We start from the raw sequence: 18384 nt of genomic DNA on the forward strand, positions 1-18384 counted from the left end.
TCCCAAACGCAATGAAATCAAGCGTGCACTGTTATTTTAGTTTAAGTAATGATGCCTTACATATTTTATGCTTTTCATTCGTTTTTTATTTAAACGCTGCTAGTGATCGGAACATTCATTGAGACCAAGAAGACTAAGCTAGAACGTGAGTATTGTATGTTAAAAAATTATAACTGTTATGATTGTTAAATTATGATTGTTAAACAATCATATAAAATAAATAAAATAAAAAAGCCTTTTATTTCTTCATACATTTACATAGTTTCATATTTATCCTTAATTTTAAGTATATAAAGTGAAAAAAAAAAATAATAATAGTTATAATAACTAAATAAAAAAACTTAAAGGTTGGTCATATAACAAAACACATCTGGGATAGTCTCGATATGTTTTTGTTTGATGGGATGTGAATGTTCCAGGTGTTTAATTAGATGGCTCAAATTATAACTGCTAGAATTCAAACCCTAATAATGAACAAAAAACGCATCCCAGGTGCTATAGGTGTGTAGAAATAAATTTGATTATCCAATTTTTTGTGCTAGTATAGCTTTTTGTGACAGAGCTCGCCTGGGGCAGTACTATTATTTCCGGTCTTTAAGGCGAGGTTGCTGGTATATTTACAGATGAGGCTTGCCACCTACGCGTTAGGTTGATGGACACAGGGCGACACTTCGCAGAATATGTTCCTTGCATGCCCTGCGAAGTATTGCTTTTATATGCGATGCATTTCCACTTACCATCCGGAAACACATCGGCTTGGTTCGAAACTATTACAAAAAAAAAAACTAAACGAGACATGTTAATCAACCTGGAATATTGGTCCTTCGAGCCGGATCTTATAGAGTCAATGGGACAGAGGCAATAACAATTGTTTCCGTCTGCATGCTCGGCGGCAGCGGGGCACATCCAGCAGCACTACCGCGCGGGCGGCGCGCCCACCAACAGCACCAGCGGCAACAGCGAGTACCCGTGCCTGTGGCGCAGCTGCGCGCGCGTGCGCAAGGGCCAGGCGCCCTTCCCCAACCTGCCGCGCCTGCTGCGCCACGTGCGCGACCTGCACGTCAACAAGGGCAACGGCCGCCCCATGGCGGGCCACGAGCGCTCGCGGTGAGGCCACGACATCGTCCCATCCACCCGTTACCGGCTCTGCAGGGCACGTAAAGAGGGCTTAGCCGTGCAGATTGGTGGACAAATTCGAATTCTTTCATTTGCATAAAACATGTTTAGTCATAATATATGACATGCAAATCTTAATTTGAACAAATTCATTTATGTAATAACAAAAAGAACATCAAAATAATCAAAATAGTCGGCTGAAAATGTCATTAATTTTAATGTATGGAATAATAAATTTATAAACATACACGTCAATTAAAAAATAACATATAAATTACATTAGTACCTAAATAAATTATATTTTATTATCCAAGAACTCCCTTACCGAGTAATAACATTTATCAACCAACCAGTCACGTAATTTTGCCTTGAATTTCAACAATGCCTTCACACACCTTTAAGAAAATTATGGAGAACTCTAACTATGAACAGTTGACGCAAGTGATATTTTAATTGCTTAAAACGCACATAACTTAGAAAAGTTAGAAGTGCGTGCTGGGATTCGAACTCGTCGAAAATGAAGTCGAAATTCTACCCACTGCGCCGCCGCTTCTGCAATCGGCCACCGCGGTTCATCAAATGGTGCCAGCAGCGTCTAGCTCGTGCCAATCTAAATCAATCACTCAAGCGTTTTTATTAAAATAACGAAGTACTGTTTCTGAACCTTTTACATGGAGATATCGAGTATACCTATAACACGAGTCGCTGGGTGCTGGAAACTTGATTTTGGGAATACTCCCTCCAAAAGACCAGCAGAGGACGTCAATCGATTGGTAATTGCCATGTGAAGTTGTGCTTCTTGCATTAAAAAAAAACAATTTTTATTTTATTACTATTTCAGAAATCACATACCGTCGTCAAAGAAGCCGCCGAAACAATACGCACCGGCGATCCGGGGCGGTTTGATGTCACCTGGAGGTATGTCTTTGAACTTCTCACTACATACTAAATTTTTCTTTATCTCGCTGTAGATATAGTTGAAAAATATTTTAGACTAAAGAAAACCCTATATCTCGAAATTATGGAGCTGTGTACGTTTTTGACTGATTTAAATATCACTTGATTTAACTGTGAGGGAGAACACCGCGAGAAACCTGCTACGTGTCTAAATTCTCCATAATGATCCCAAAGGCGTTTGGAGTCTGCCAATCCGCACTTGGCCAGCTTGATGGATCTAAGACTTAAACTCTTCTCATTCTGAGAGCAGACCTGTGTGATCAACAGGTGGACTAGACGCCCTTCCAGACGGGAGGAATTGCCCAAAATCGATGGTAGTAATAGCTAAGAGGACGTCCCTCGATATATTCCTTTTTTTATACTCGTTCGGTGAAGTAACTAATGCCATGTCAAGTCAAAAATATATTTATCCAAGTAGGCCCATAGTTGGCACTTATGATGCGTACATTCAAGAGAAGTACACTGTAGGGAGGGTTCCAAACGCGTCCTTGTCTAAGAAGCCCACAACAAAATTAGCCGGGTGTTTTTTTTGTTATCACCATCTCACATTATCATTTAAAATTATTACAAGAGTAATAATTCACACCCAAGCTTTTTTTATCGATTACGTAGTCTGCTGCTGCTTATTTCTGCTGCCTAGCAGCACGTTGTGTTCTGGTCTGAACCGTGTTGTTGCCGGTGAAATTAAAGGCACATGAGACCTAACAACTCAGCCTCAGGTTAATGGACAGGGCGACAGCTTGCAGGACGTGTTCCTTGCATGCCCTGCGAAGTGGTGCTCTGTTTATAGTTGATGGTTTTGATGTTGATGATGATTATGGTGATCGAGCTGATGGCTTCTGTCGCAGGCATGTCGCCCATGGCACGTAACACTCCGTCCCCGGGAGCTGGAGAGAGCAGCGGCGCCGGCATAGCGTTGGGCCCCCCGGCGCGAGCGGGCCACGACCCACTGTTCGTGGCTGCACCGCCGCGTGCGCAGAGGGTCACGCACTCGGAGGCGTACATCAGGTAAGGGTTTCGAGCATTAATCATGTTTATTTACAGCAAATTTTAACCAGCGGTAGACCAGCTCGGTTTTACTTGCGCGCTGTTACTCCCATTGAGTATACAAAGTAAAGAAGTTACACTTATACATACAGTGCTTTTTGTCGCGGACAATCGATCTAAAGTTACTCCAGCAATCAGGCGCCATCTAAAGTTACGACACTGATTCGGATCATAAAGTTTTGGAGGCTCTTAAACTGTCAGTTGACAAGACGAAATTATTAATTCGGTTTATTTTTAATCCCCTTATATTAAGAAAAAAGATTGGTGAAAGGTAAATGTATGCCTTGGAATCTTCTTTGATTGGGCGTTACTTACTTAGTAAACTGGCGCTAGTTAAACTATGTAATCTTCTCGCAGATACATCGAAGGGCTCCACTCGGAGCAGAAGTACATCACGCCGTGGGAGAAGTCTCTGACGCCGATGCCCGCCAACCCGGACCCCGCGCACTTCAACATGCACAAGCTGCCCTCGCACTGGCTCACGGAGGAGACGGTCAACGGCTATCTACAGCAGGACAAGAGCGTCGCGGAGACAGACGTGCAGAAAATGGATCAGAACACCAAGATCCTTAAGGGGCTGTGTGCCCTACGCGACTTCATGATGAGAGACGCGCTGGCCATCTACAAGAGCTACTGAGGATGAGGAAAATGTGTATCAATAAAGCTCAATCTACTATTTCGAGATTATTTATTCACTTCTTACTATTTCGTCCTCACCCTCTCACAGTTATTTAGACAATTAATCAAAATTCGAATTTTCGACACTTGGACCTAATTCATCTTCTGTCAGAAAATGGCGAACCTGGAGAGCAATGTGCAGAACTGAAGTTGAAACCGTTCGAAATTCTTCATCATTTAGACCCACTATCGACCATGACTTCTCTATCACAAGAAGAGCTTGCATTTGAGGGGTCCGATATGCAGAAGATGGACTGTAATACCAAAATTCTGGGGATTTTCGCCCTGAGCGACTTTATGAGGGCCGCGCTGGCCATAAATTTATTATCAATAAAGCTGAATCTATTATTTAAAAATAATTTGTACCTTTTATTTTTTCTTCCTTGGAAAAAATCCTCATGGATACCTCTGCGCCACGGGGAGGCGCAAACGTTATTTCAGACTCTTACTGACTAAAACCCCACGATGTTCCTATTCACCGCCTGACGACGGAGACAAGGGAGCGCTTACGCACAATCCGCGACTCCGCCAGCGGATATCCGCCTAAGCAAACCGGGAACAGTAGCACGCCAACCAACGCGAGGACTATAGTGAAAGCAATGGACACCCCAGTTAACATTACCCACAGATCCTCAAAAGCCCTGAGAGAAACAGGAAGAACATCCTGAACTCCTCCGTCAGTCTCATAACTGGACAGTCCTCGGTTCCGGAGGTATGAGCCAGCCAGTCTCATACTTGGACGATCCTTAACTTTAGATGTCACTGGACATACTAGATTTATAGCTTTAAAATATTTTATAGGGATGCGAAATAGATATCGATAGCATACGCGTTTTTCTGCTATAACGGAATCCGCAATATATGTTTGTTGTTTCTATATTTTTTAATCTTTTTACACCTGAGTAAACCTGCACTATTCTCACTGGTATCGGTATCGCTTATCGTTTATTTTAGAAATCTCGGTCTGCATTCCATTATACCGACAAAAGTACAAAACGATGCATCCGCATCCCTATTTTTTCTTATAGTTTTGCCGACACAACTTAGGACCTCGTGCAATAACCTCAATGACCTTATCTCTGCGGCCAGCGGTACCAATAAACTACTGAGTTCTTCTTCTTCTGCTTGTGGCTCAGATTTGCCTGGTCCCTGATGTCAAGTCGACCGGTTACGATCTATTGTGAAGCCGCTGTCTAGCTATCCCAGCAACCAACCATTGGTCGCCGCCAGGAACAGCAGCACTTTCCTTGCTGGAAGAAATTTAGCATCCTCTGGTTGTATTACATACTTCCCCAAAAGAGTGCTGCGTTTATTCATCAACGCGGGGCAGGAACAGATTAAGTGCAGCGGCGTTTCCTCCTTCGACACAGATCTTTACAGAGTCTGCATAGATCTGTGTCCTGCAGCTTTAGGTTAAACATGTGCCTGTTAAGCCCACAGTGCCCCGTAAGCGCTCGCACTAGGATGCATAGGTTTTTTCTGTTGAGTGCTAATGCCTCAGACGCGGCCCTTCTATTGAATGGTTTTATTAGCACTCGAGAATGGTTCATTCCTGGGAGTTGTCTACAGCGAATGAGTGTATGGTTGCAATTGGTTCGTTGGGTGAGTTGCGCCAGGCTTTTGGGTATTCCGCAGACCGTCTCAGGGCCTATTTGCTTCTCCAAAACGCCTGTTTTTGCCAGTACATCAGTTGGTTACCGGTGATCCCTCATGTCCTGGAATCCAACGTAGAATGACCCTGTTAGTTAATGCCAGGGTATTCAGAATTTGGCTGCAGTTTTCTACCAACTTTGAGTTCAGAACCTCACAAGATAAAGCAGAGAGTGCTGCTTGACTGTCCGAATGGATTTAAATGGTTTGTTACTGTTTTGTTACCTGTCTGCTAAAAGACTAGAGTCTTTTAGCAGACAGGTTTCTGCATATTCAATTATTGCGAAGACCTCCGCTTGGAGTATGGAGGTGTGGATACCCAGGTTACGGTGAAGCCCTACCCTACATTTTTTCCTGACTTGGAGGCATCTGTGTACTACTTAAGGTTGCCCGGTTTCTAAGTGATCCTGTATTCAAGTCACGATTGGAAATTACGATTTGGAATGAAGCAAGCTAACGTGTTTTATTTTTAATAATAATAATAATAATAATGTTTATTTCCAAAAATCTTAAGTCTAAACAATATAGTAAAAACATTTCTTATTTTATAGGATGGGGCATCCATGAAATCTTAAAAAATTATATTACTACAAGCTTCTGAAGCTAAACTAAGAAACCTTGTATTTCAGCTTCAGTGCCTTCACCCCCTAGGGTTTTTGCTTAGATATTAAACATGCAATTATTTTTAGCTTAAATATTAAACATGCAGTTTCAGTATCGTCATATGATAAACTCTTTAAATATGTAGTTATGGCTTTTTTACAATTTATTTTGTTGAGAGGGTAGATGTTCGTTGACTCATTTATTTTGTTATACAAATGAGGTCCCAGGAAACAAAAGATTTTTTTTAATAAATGATGTTTTTTTTATTTTTTTTTTTTTATTAACGATAGGCCAGCGTTTGACGACAATCATGGCCGTTAGAAAGCAATGATGAGGTCTAGGTTGGAGCACGCTTGCCTAGAAAAAGCCTATTCACTCTAGCCTTGAAGGTACTTAAATTATACGCGGCAGGAAACACAGTTGCCGGGAGGGCGTTCCACATCTTAGCGGCACGTATCAGAAACGTGGATAAAAAACGTTTCGTGCGTGTTGATGGGATATCAACCACATAAGGATGCCACCGCTCTCGGTGTCTCGCTGTTCTGTGGTAAAACGGGGAAGGGGGAACAAGATTGTGAAGTTCCCGAGCACACTCACCGAAGTATATCCGGTAAAAAACCGATAAACAGGCAACATTGCGTCGGTGCTGGAGACTATGTAGTTTCGCCTGCGTTAACGAATTGTCGCCTATAATTCTCCTGGCGCGACGATCCACCGAATCCAAAGCTTCAAGTTGGTACTTGGCAGAGCCACCCCACAGGTGACTACAGTACTCCATGCAGGTTCGCACTTGAGCCTGGTACAGTGCGAGGCGTTGACCTGGCGTGAAGTACCGCCTAACCTTATTGAGGATACCAAGTTTTTTAGCTGCCACTTTGGCTTTGGACTCGATGCATTTGCCAAAATTGAGATTGGATGAGATGTGTTTGATAATTGAATTTCCACAGTATATAACTCTTGAGGTTCTGTCGCGGACCATCCGGTTAAGTCCTGAACTGTCCTGAAAGATGGCCTCATTCAGATCGAGACCCTCCTTCAGGTGCACATTCGTCTCTTGCCTGCACCACTTAACCGTCTAAACGCTGGATTGGCGTCGACAATTTTGTTGTCGGGCAGGACCGGTTTGTCCGGGGGTTGAGCAGAGGTGATGTGACCTCCGTCCTCCATCGTAACATCCCGGTCCGTGACCAAAGGTGATCCAGGTTCTATAGACGTCTTCAGCTCCTGGTGAGTACCAGTTGGTGCTGATTCGGTCTTTCTCCTCTGCTCCTGGTTTGATCCACCAGAGGTGGAAGGTGATTGATTTGACATATTAGTATCCATGCAAAACCCACGAGTAGCTAGGGAAATAATCTGTCGCAAGGCCTCAGTGCCCCGCATGAGACCTGAAGGGCAAGATACTACCTCGATTTGCCCCGGTTTTGAGGAGACTTAATGAGTTACCCACTATGGTTTGGAATCTAAAAGCAAATACAACAATGGCCCTGTATATTTACTGGAGGGTTTATAATATTTAAAATGCATATTATTTAAAATTTGCTTCTTTGTCGGCAATCCGCACTCGCAATTCTAAGTGAATCACACGGAATCGGAACCAGGGTGCTTTGGCATCATATTTATTCTATTTTATTCAACAAAAAAAAACAAATTGCCATATTTTTCATACAAGTGCCCGCAGGCTCGTAGCGCCTATTTCGAATACGCTTTACCAGAAACACTCCTAGCCAACCAACAGCACCTATGTATTGTATTTATTAATATTAGAGCAGCATTCAATGTGCACAGCATTCAATTCACGTTAACTGCGAAAAACACACACGCTTGTGTTTTAAAATTACGTAATGCATGTGCGGCTCGAACACGCTAGGCGTGTTAAAAATGTACCTACAAGAATGCGGCCGAACACGCCGAGCTTATTTTTCCGGCGTGTTTTAAATTTACTGCAAGGGCGGCATTTCCGAATCAAGTGTGTTATACATTTCCGCAAGTACGTTTTATAAAATATACTTAGAATTCGTTGTTTTGTTGGTTCTATAATACATGAGTGCAGATTATTTTTTAATAAGTCGCAACTCGCATGCCATCACATGTACTAACTAGTTCATATAAAAAACATATTTTCGACCATCAATCAATCAATGAAAAATACTTTATTGCACACAAGAAAAAAATAAATAAAAGAGACAAAAACAACAAAGGTACAAAGGTTAAATATGTGAAACAATAGAATAAAACACACCTAGATAGTTGACTTGTTTTAACCGAAGTCCGCCGTGCAAAAAATGGTTCACAGAACATCAACAACAAAGATCCTCTAAAGGAATTTCGTGAGGCAACTGATGATAGACGTATCAATACAGCTAGAGCTCCGCTAGAACTGAGCTATTTATTAGCTAAGACTTAGTAACATATTTTAAAATTAGATTAGATTTTGCAAAGCTTTAGTCATTAACTTTAAAGTCAAAGTCAAAAATATCTTTATTCAAGTAGGTGGCACTTTTGATGCGTACATCAGAATTACACGGTAGTGAGATAATGGCGATAACTTAAAACTAAAGCTACGAGGGTTCCAAACGCGTCCTGGTCTAAGAAGATGCCCACAACGAACTTGCCGGGTGTTTTTTTTTGTTATCAACATCTCACATTGTGGTTTAAAATTATAAAATGAGTCTAGAAAAACAAAACAAAACGTTCACAATAACTTACTTCAATACATTTAGTGGCAATACACAACTTTTTGATTTCTACTGGGAACACTACTATGTTTCTAGATATTTCTGACAGTTTTAAATAACTACTTTATCACGTTAGGCGAGTTTTCAGCACGTACCGAGAATAACGAGTAAATAAAAAAACGTAATAAAGCTTAGCTCACATTTATTATCCTTAAAGTATAAATATATAAAATACATGTGTATTTCTGGCATATAACAGCGTGCGAATATATTCCGTCAAATCATTCATTATACATTTTCTACTTCCTCCTTTAGTAGTCTAATCAGTTGGTTGAATTTGCTGCCCTCGAATATAAGTATCTGAAAATAAGGGTTTATATTAACTTAACATCTCTATGAATTAAAATAATTGAGTTCACATTCTAAATTTCAGTCAAATTGGTTATATTCCTATAGGGGATATCCATTTAAATATTACGTAAGCGGATTTATTACAATTATATACTCCCCCTCTACAGCAAAAGTAAGTAGAGCTCTTGTCCCCTCTCACCCTATTTACATCTATGGGCTGCTATATAATTTTTATTAGTGTTTTTACCTACACTTTGAGGAATAATCAACTTTATAAATTTAAAATGCATATAATTAGATTTGAAGAACCGACAGGATTTGACCCTGCGACTCTAGGCAATCGCGACCTGAGCGCTTTCTTAATCGATCCGTCCGTCGATGCCGAAATAAGTATATGCCTACGAAAATTTTTATATGCATTTTGAATGCTATATAATTAAAAAAAAAAAAGCTACTCCCGCTGACGTAATAACCTTTATGTCATCAAAAATAAGCACAACAGAGGAGAAGGTCAGGTTATAGTCACCTTTCTGCACGGCGTCATGGCGCCGCCGTCGTAGTCCCACTGCGACAGGTCGGCCTGCTCCGTCACGTCGACGTCGAAGGCCGCCAGCGCCTCCTCCGTCAACGGCTTCTCCTCCTGGTTTGCGAACAGCACGTCCGACTCGTCATCTGGAAAAAATTCAAATCAATTTAATTAGGAGGTAGGTTCGATTTCCGGCAGGGAAAATTGGGAATTTAGATCAGACCGGAGAAAATTCTGAATTTTTTTTTTAGTTATTTGTCCCTACCGGCAAAGGGGGCGTTCATAAAATACGTGAGATGTTTAAGGAAGGGAGAGGGTCGAGTCAAATCTGATTAATAAAAAAAAAAATTCGGCGTGAGCGCTTTCTCCAATTAAGCTACGGCTCTCCTACCGTCGATGCCGAAATTAGTATATGCCTTTTTACATCAGTCTTATAGCCAGTCCATTACAATGAGACACGTTTGAAACAAGAGATGACACATTGCTTGTTTTACAATTTTATTATTTTTATTATTGTTTTTACCTAAACAAAAACAAAACAATTTTTATATGCATTTTAATTTTATATAATTAATAATTCCTCCAAGTGTAGGTAAAAACACTAATAAAAAATAATAGAATTATATATTATGTTTTGGTCCATTTAATCCAATCTGGATTACATGCTTAAGATTTAATCTTACTAGTCTTAACTTTTTTTTTTCTTTTTACAATAAAAATCCAACGCGATTACGTAAGAAACCCGAATTTTAAAAAATCTCAAGTGAGATTCGGGGAGGAGGTTTAATAAAATCTCACAAAATCTTACCAGGGGGGAGGGAGGGACAGAAAAAAAAAACCTCACGTAATTTATGGACGCCTCCCCAAAGACGTTTTGTGTTTCGGTTCGATATCGCGTAGAAACCAATTGGGGGTATCACTACCATACTTCCTAACGGGTTAACCCGCTACCATCTTTATTTATTTATTTCTATTAGGACTATCAATCAATAAATTAACCATAATTTCACTTAAAAGTAGTCAGAACATGCACTGGTTAGTATGTACGATAACTTAATTTAATACAAGAATTTTAATTAAAGAATTATAAACTACCGCAAATACAGAATGCATAATGTTGTAAATTTATAGTAATACTAACTTATAAAACCAATATTTGTATCTAAGGGTCTGAGAAAACAATGTTGGATTAATCATAAAATTAAGAGTCACCTTCTAGCGAATTGCAAAACGTTTTAATAATTTTAGTTTAAACATTTTCTAGTGTATCTTAGACTGCCACCGGGTGAGATTGCAGTCAAGGGCTAACTTGTAGTCAAATGAAAAAATAATAAAACGTTCCACAGTTGTACACACATTCCATATATTATATGAGGGTGTGACCTGAAACGGTGGTGTTTTTATTTTAAGCCAATTTCAATATTGCTTGCTTTAAACGGTGAAGGAAAACTGCATGCATGAGAGTTCTCCTATTGATATCAAAGGCGTGAGAAGTCCACCAATCTGCACATGACTAGGTTAGTGGGCGACAACCTGAACCCTTCTCATAGTAGGAGAAGACTCTTGTAGTGGGCCGGTAGTGGGTAAAACTCGGTAAAGCTTACCTCCAGTTTTGTATATCTTACAGATCCATACAAGATATTGAAAGACGTAGGGCATATTTTTCTTTATGGCTTTGTCCAATTCATTCTGTAGCGACGAAAATAGAGGTACACTGATTGCTGCTGGAATGTTGAGTATCCTTAAACAAAAAACATGTTTAGAATTGTTAATGTGAGAAGGGTATTCCAGAACATTTTTTCTATTGTACAACATCGCAATGTTTTCTTCTTTAAAAACAATAAGCCAATAAAGCCTCGCACAAACGTCAATATTATTGGCAAAAATCTGATTGTTGACTATATCACCTGTTTGCAGGGTACTCATAATTTTTGTTGCAGCAGGATATTGAATAAAAAGATGTTAAGACGAATAATATGAATAAATAAATGAAGATGAATAAATTTATTAGTCTAAGAGTTACATTATTAATTATTATAATAATAAAACTAAAGTTATTAATATAGCTCCCTAGCCTAGATCGTACAATTAATTCCCATAGGAAGCATGGTAAAAAAGTTATCGCATCACGATTCAATAGCCTCTGGAATTCGCTGCGCCTACGTAACTTGAACGTGATGCGGTACGGTCGCTTCTTCGTTAGTAGGCATACTATGGGCTATACCTAACAGGGTATTAAAGAATTGAAGTATTGACAAAAAATTATTGTCAATATTTATTAAAACTAGTACCCTAGAAAAAAATATTTTTCGTTGGTTCATTAATAAATAAATAAAATATATTTTAGACCGAAAAAAAAATCAAAGTAAAATAGAAGAAAAAAAATGTAATCTTATGACAAAAAATATTGGATATCCATTCAATTTTAATTCCATTCAATGGTCCTGGATTAGATTCTCTGCAGGGCCAGCACGGACAGGAGACAAAAATTATATCCACTGGCAGGTGATATAATTAACGTGTCCACCTGCTTAATAACTGGAACATGGAATCAGTTTACCCCCGTTTATTATTATTTGGATATTATTTCCACTTGTGCTCTGTGAGTTCATAAAGCTGTGGGAGAAGATAAATTTTTATCCTTTCTCCGGGGAGATAATTGTCACCCATGCTAACCGTGCAGGTTGAGAAAAAATTAGGTATTATATAAGCAAATCTCAGTACAATACTGGAGTGTGGAAATTAGCTTTGCCTTGGGGAGCATGATAAACCATCAGTCCTAGGACTCCTAGGTATCATCACTAATATGTGATTATGCGAGTTGTGAAGCTGATTTCGCAGTGGGCAGGACACATAGCTCGGAGAACTGATAGACGTTGGGGACTTAAGGTGCTGGAATGGCGAGTCCGCACCGGTAAACGCAGCGTGGTTCGGCACCCACCAACGAGATGGACAGACGATATCAGGCGAGTCGCTGGGAGCCGCTGGAGGCCCAGGACCGTGGATTGTGCAACTCCTTAGAAAAGATCTATGTCCAGCAGTGGACGTCAATTGGTTGCAACGTTGATAATGATAATGATGATGATGATGATGATGATGATGTGATTATGATAGATTGAGGATAACGGTAATGAATATCGAACAGATTTAATTACCTTTCATTAATAATAAATCCTACTTGGTTGGTGTCATCCGTCAATATTTTGTTGACAAGTGCCTTAGTTCTGTCATCCGCGTTGTCGTTGGCAAGTGTGGTTAGCAATGTTCTGATTTGTTTGATGCAGGGCTCTTCCTGAAAACATAATACGCAAACACATGAATTTCTAAGAATTCCATTGGGTGTAAGAAATATTGACAAGTCCGTGACAGTAATGGGCTCGTAGCTGCAATCTCTTCTGGTGGTGGCGTGCTAGTGGTAATGCAGTCTAACCTGTTAGGGGTACGGCAGTTAAGTCGGCTAGATGCCTTGGATTCAGTGGATCGCCTTCCTAAGGCTCATCGGTGACCTACCAAAAAAAACTTCAGTTTGGAGCAACGTTGCAAGATTACCTGTCTTTCGGTATTCTTCAAGATATATATTTCGGAGAGTATGCTCAACTGTTTGATCTAGTTTTCCCCTCACTTATTTACCATCGAACCGCGAGGCACCGTTAGGATCTGCATCCCTACGGGGTTGATATACCACGGACGTGTACAAAGCGCTTTACCTTCGTTTCTAATTCGCACCGCAAGGATCCTTCCAGCTCCCTTTCTCCCCATTACCTACAAATCAAGAGTGAATAGGCATTTTTCAGGCAAGCACGCTCCACCTTAGGCAGCATCATCACTTATCATCTGGGGTGATTGCAGTCAAGTGTCTATAAACATTAAAAAAAAAAACCATAAACTTACTTTTCTTTTAGTAATGTTAATTACTGTGGTGATGCCAAACACTCCGTCACTGCCGTCATCCTCGTCATCGTCGTCATCCAGCCCATCGTCCAAACATTGTTTCACTACGCTGCCTATATAGTTTTGGGCTGAAAGCAACATTAGTACTAATTAGTATAATGACAGACATGCGACTTAGCGACTAAGTTATAACAACTAAGACACCAGCATGGCTAGCATAGGCAAGAGACGATTATCTCCCCGGGGAAAGGATAAAAATGTTTCTTCTCCCACTGCTTTATCAACTTTCAGACTTATTTTATTTATTATTAGTTTGTACGTTAATTATATCAAAATTCAAAATTCATTTATTTCAAGTAGGTCTAATACAAGCACTTTTGAAACGTCAAGTCTGTCTGTATGTAGTGACTCTACCACCGGTTCGGAAGGCAGATTCTACTGAGAAGAAGCCGGCAAGAAACTCAGCAGTATATATCCCTTGTATATCTATTTTGGATATAATTTTTGTCCCCTGCCTGTGCTAGCCCTGCAGGTATCTTTGTCCTGTCCGAGTCTACATGCAGGTCTGTATATTAATATCAAAAACCCACCAACACAATGAGCAAGAAATTATATAATAATATAAAAAAGAAAGATAGAAAGTATATAATAATATAATTTCTTACTCATAAACTATCATATGAAATTTTTTACTGTAGGAAAATCTGTAGACTTACAAATAATGATCTGTGCTAGTCCTCCCAATTCGACATTGGATTTTAGAAAGAGTTGTCTCAGTAGTTGTTTGATGCCATGAAAGTCACAGTCTTCGGGGTTCCTGCCCTCAAAGTCAGCTTGGAGTTCCTGTAGACGCACAAATATGTTGAAAGACATTTATTCTCAAAAGAACGTTACACTTAACAAGTAATTAAATTAACTTAAATGTGTTGTATTATATTATCTTGTTTGTGCGATTTATTTATTTATGTATACAACAGTGTTAATGTCAAATAGGGCCAAATCTAGATCACAAATCTTAACTGTGGAAACTAAGTGCAAAAAATACAAAATAATCAGTTACGACACAATCAATAAACTGTATCTCTCGCACAGATACTTATAGAAATCATATATCATCTAACTAAAATCAAAAAAAAGTTCTTTGTAAGTAAGTTAAAAGTAATTGATATTCTCTAATCGATATCAATATCGATTACTGAAATCGAAATCGATATCGATATTTTGATCGATTATAGTATCGATATAGTTATGGAATTTAATAACGATATCGTTATCGATTACTAAAATCTATTTTCAAATCGATATCAATATCGATATCAAAATCGATTTGAAAATCGATAACGATATCGATATTAAAATCGATATCGGTAATCTATATTCTAAAATTGTTATCAATATCGATTAATATCGATTTTTATATCGATGGTATCGATGGTAATCGATTACGATATCAATTTTAATACCGATTATCAATATCGATTACTGTAATGAATTACTAAAATTTATATATATTGATATTTAAATTGATATAAAACACAATAATCAAAGTTTACATTGATGCAATTTCGGATTTATAATAAATTTATATATAAAATTATATGATTATACGTTATATTAAACGTCGTAACTTAGTATTTGATTACAGTATATCTGCAACTGAAATTACTTTAGAAAAAAAGACTCGATTTAAGAGGTCAAATGTAATTATATATTCGACAGCCGAGTGGCGCAGTAAGCAGTGACCCTGCTTTCGGCATCCAAGGCCGTGGGTTCGATTCCCACAACTGGAAAAACATGAATGTTTTTCAGTGTCTGGGTGTTTATATGTATATTATAATAATATGTGTATTATATTCATAAAAATATTCATCAGCAATCCTAGTACCCATAACACAAGCTACGCTTACTTTGGGGCTAGATAGCGTTGTGTGTCTTGTCGTAGTTTATTTATATAAAATAATACTTAATTTAGTTGACTCCCCACTTCTTCTAAGTAATATTGATTTTGCATGTCGTAGGTTCAATGCAAGGCGTAAACCTCCCTTTGCGTGGGCTAGATGGAAGACAAGGTATTTGGCAAATAACTTTTTATCTCGTGCATGCAATGCTTTTAACAACAAATATTGTGAGACAGACATTTTTCATGTCAAAATTGGCCCTTTTAGGAAATTTATTACGGCAAAATAAGCATTGTAAGCTTTAAAGTTTTTGTTTTTCATTTTTGTTTTAATGTAAATTTTTTTTTCTTTTTTTGTACTATAATTGCTTGCAGGTACTTATTCCTAAGCAATTGTGGTTAATGTTATCGTATACCCAGTTGTGGAAACTTCATTGGTTTATGTGATACAAAAACACTGCATTACTTTTATGTGTAATAGTATTGTATTTGGTAAAAGTATAGATATCCGGATATATAGGGGTAGGGGAAGCCCCCCCCCACCTTTCCCCTTTGTCGGAAAAGTATAGTTTTCGAGTAATGATTTTTTTTATAAATCATAACCTCACTTCTTTTACATAGGAATATTGACCTATATATTAAATATCCTATGTTAAATATACCTTTTTAGTGTCAGATTCTAGGGGACGTCTCGCTCCGCTCTGCTTCGCTCGGCTCTCAATGGTCTTTTATGTTCTAACCTAACCTAGCTTCTTAAAATAGATTTTGACCTATGTATTAAATATCCTATGTTAAATATACCTTTTTAGTGTCAGATTCTAGGGGACGCCTCGCTCCGCTCCGCTTCGCTCGGCTCTCAATGGTCTTTTATGTTCTAACCTAACCTAACCTAGTTTCTTAAAATAGATTTTGACCTATGTATTAAATATCCTATGTTAAATATACCTTTTTAGTGTCAGATTCTAGGGGATGGGATGATACATATCTAGCTGCATTTCAATTTTTAGTGAAATTTATTTTTATCGTCATTAATTCAAAATGCATTTCCCAAATCCAAAAACAGTGTATATGGACCAAGTTTAACCTAGACAAAGCTCCTAAGCAAAAAACATATGTAAAATCAAGTACCGGATATCTATACCCAACCCTTGTATTTTCCCTTGAAAAGCTAATAAATAAATAAATATCAATATAGATATTGTCATTGATTATAGATAAATATCAATATCGATATTGTCATTGATATTGATTTAAATCGTTCTCTATCTTTATATTATTAGTCTCAATCGCAATCGCAATCCTAATTATTATAGTTAGTTTAATCCTTATCCTTATATATAATAAAACAAAACCCTATGCATCTGTCTGTTTGTGCAGGCACAAAAAACTCAAAAGTACTGAAAGCATTTTTTTCAATAGTTTTTACTAACGGACAGAGTGATTTAATGAACGATTAAAGTAACTCAGATGTGTAATGCAGTAATTGACATTAAGTTATTATAAAGCGAAAAGATACTTGGACCTATTTTAACCAATTTTTACCAACAAAAATCTTTTTCAAATGGAGTTTGTTAAGAAAATTACAATAATGTCACATACAGTGAGAAAGTTTTGATTTGAAAATTTGGTATTTAGTGTGGGCTCAGAAAACTATTGTTGATAAATAAAAGTTATATATACCACAAGATTAAAGTACTAATTATTAAACAAAAACGAAACCCCAGGATGTTGAAATAGTTTGTTGTGTATAAGTTTCTATATGTCTGCATAGCAAAGGGTATTAAATAATTACCAGCTTGTATTTGTTCTAAAGAAACAACAATATGTAGTTTATATTTTTTATAAGTAACCTGAATAGACCTCATACTAAATACAACATACCTAAGAAAGTAATATAAAATATCAAAGTATAATTTAACTTTAACAGACGGTCCCTCGGGATTTGCAAATTACCGAAATTAATGCAAACGAAGCCGCAGGCAACAGCTAGTTCCATATAGTTTGGAAAGTAGTATTATATCCATCGATTAATGTTATGATGATGTAGTGCTGTGTTAGGTTAATATATTAAAAAAATAAAAGTAACATACTGAATCTAATTATTTCTTATGATTAAAATAGTTGGTGTAATTGACACATTGATACGCCTGTTGGCTTGGGATCGTTGAGCTGGTAAATAAAGTTTTTATTTATATTTATAACGATAACGTAACACCGCCAGGCGCCATGTGTATCGCAGGTTATGTTACTCCATACCTTGTCACCTACGAAGTTTCCATCGGAATCGAAGTCAGAATCCTTCTCGCTGCCGGAATCTTGTTCATCATCACTCTCACTTTCTTGGTTTATTACTTCCTTGTTTCTTTTATTGGACATTTTGAAACTAATTGTTTTACCGACTAACAGTCAAACACAACGAAGACAGACCATAAAGGGTAAACCTCCAAAGTAAACAAAAACTTAATTGTCAATGTCAAAAAGTTTGTCGTGCTTTTTTAGTGGGTACGCTCCAAAGAGGATACTAAAACAGTAATCTAAAGATCGATTAGGAATTTAGAGCATCTGCAGTTACGGAAAATTGATTTAAAATCATAAAAGTAAAGTAATTAATGAGAGAAACGTATCTCCTATGTACATCATAATGTAATATGAATTGTCACGTAGTTTCCAAACATCCACCGAAATTTTGTATCCTCTTTGAATTGGGCCAAAAATCACACCAACCTGATATATACAGCAAACTAGCTAGTATAAGTATAGTAATTTTTCGTTACTGCTTACTGATTACAGTTTTTGATATACTTGTTGTATCTGTGTAAACCGCCTAACCAGCCCAACAACATGGTAAATGTTACTGAAAGACATTTTATTCTGATCAAAATAGGGCTCATTTCAAATTAATTACATTAGAAGCAAAATTAAGACTACACAAAACAAACAATTAATTTTAAGGAAATTGTATACAATTTAACAATAAATTACACGTTGTCTTG

General features: G+C 37.9%; 2 protein-coding genes across 4 annotated transcripts in view; one reads left to right on the forward strand and one right to left on the reverse strand.

Moving 5' to 3' along the window:
- LOC120634155 (protein polybromo-1) overlaps nucleotides 1-4157 on the forward strand; it is a 35405-nt gene extending 31248 nt beyond the window's left edge. Inside the window, exons 30-34 of one of the 3 annotated variants that reach the window (XM_039904572.1) lie at nucleotides 104-145; nucleotides 897-1107; nucleotides 1958-2034; nucleotides 2922-3081; nucleotides 3478-4157. In XM_039904572.1, coding sequence (XP_039760506.1) covers nucleotides 104-145; nucleotides 897-1107; nucleotides 1958-2034; nucleotides 2922-3081; nucleotides 3478-3757 — 770 coding nt within the window. In that variant the 3' untranslated portion in view covers nucleotides 3758-4157. Of the gene's footprint in view, nucleotides 1-103; nucleotides 146-884; nucleotides 1108-1957; nucleotides 2035-2921; nucleotides 3082-3477 lie in introns of all 3 variants that reach the window. The other 2 variants (XM_039904573.1, XM_039904574.1) reach the window with 2 other exon arrangements.
- A 4754-nt stretch (nucleotides 4158-8911) lies between these two features.
- LOC120634217 (protein BCCIP homolog) lies at nucleotides 8912-17834 on the reverse strand. Its single transcript, XM_039904684.1, has 7 exons — nucleotides 17648-17834; nucleotides 14211-14337; nucleotides 13495-13622; nucleotides 12759-12895; nucleotides 11208-11344; nucleotides 9604-9749; nucleotides 8912-9086 (listed from the first exon to the last, which is right to left on the reverse strand). The coding sequence occupies exons 1-7, from the start codon at nucleotides 17765-17767 to the stop codon at nucleotides 9015-9017; spliced, it is 867 nt and encodes a 288-aa protein (XP_039760618.1). The 5' UTR covers nucleotides 17768-17834; the 3' UTR covers nucleotides 8912-9014.
- Between the last annotated feature and the right edge of the window lie 550 nt (nucleotides 17835-18384).

Source organism: Pararge aegeria, chromosome 23, assembly GCF_905163445.1.
Source record: "Pararge aegeria chromosome 23, ilParAegt1.1, whole genome shotgun sequence".
Lineage (NCBI taxonomy): Eukaryota > Metazoa > Arthropoda > Insecta > Lepidoptera > Nymphalidae > Pararge > Pararge aegeria.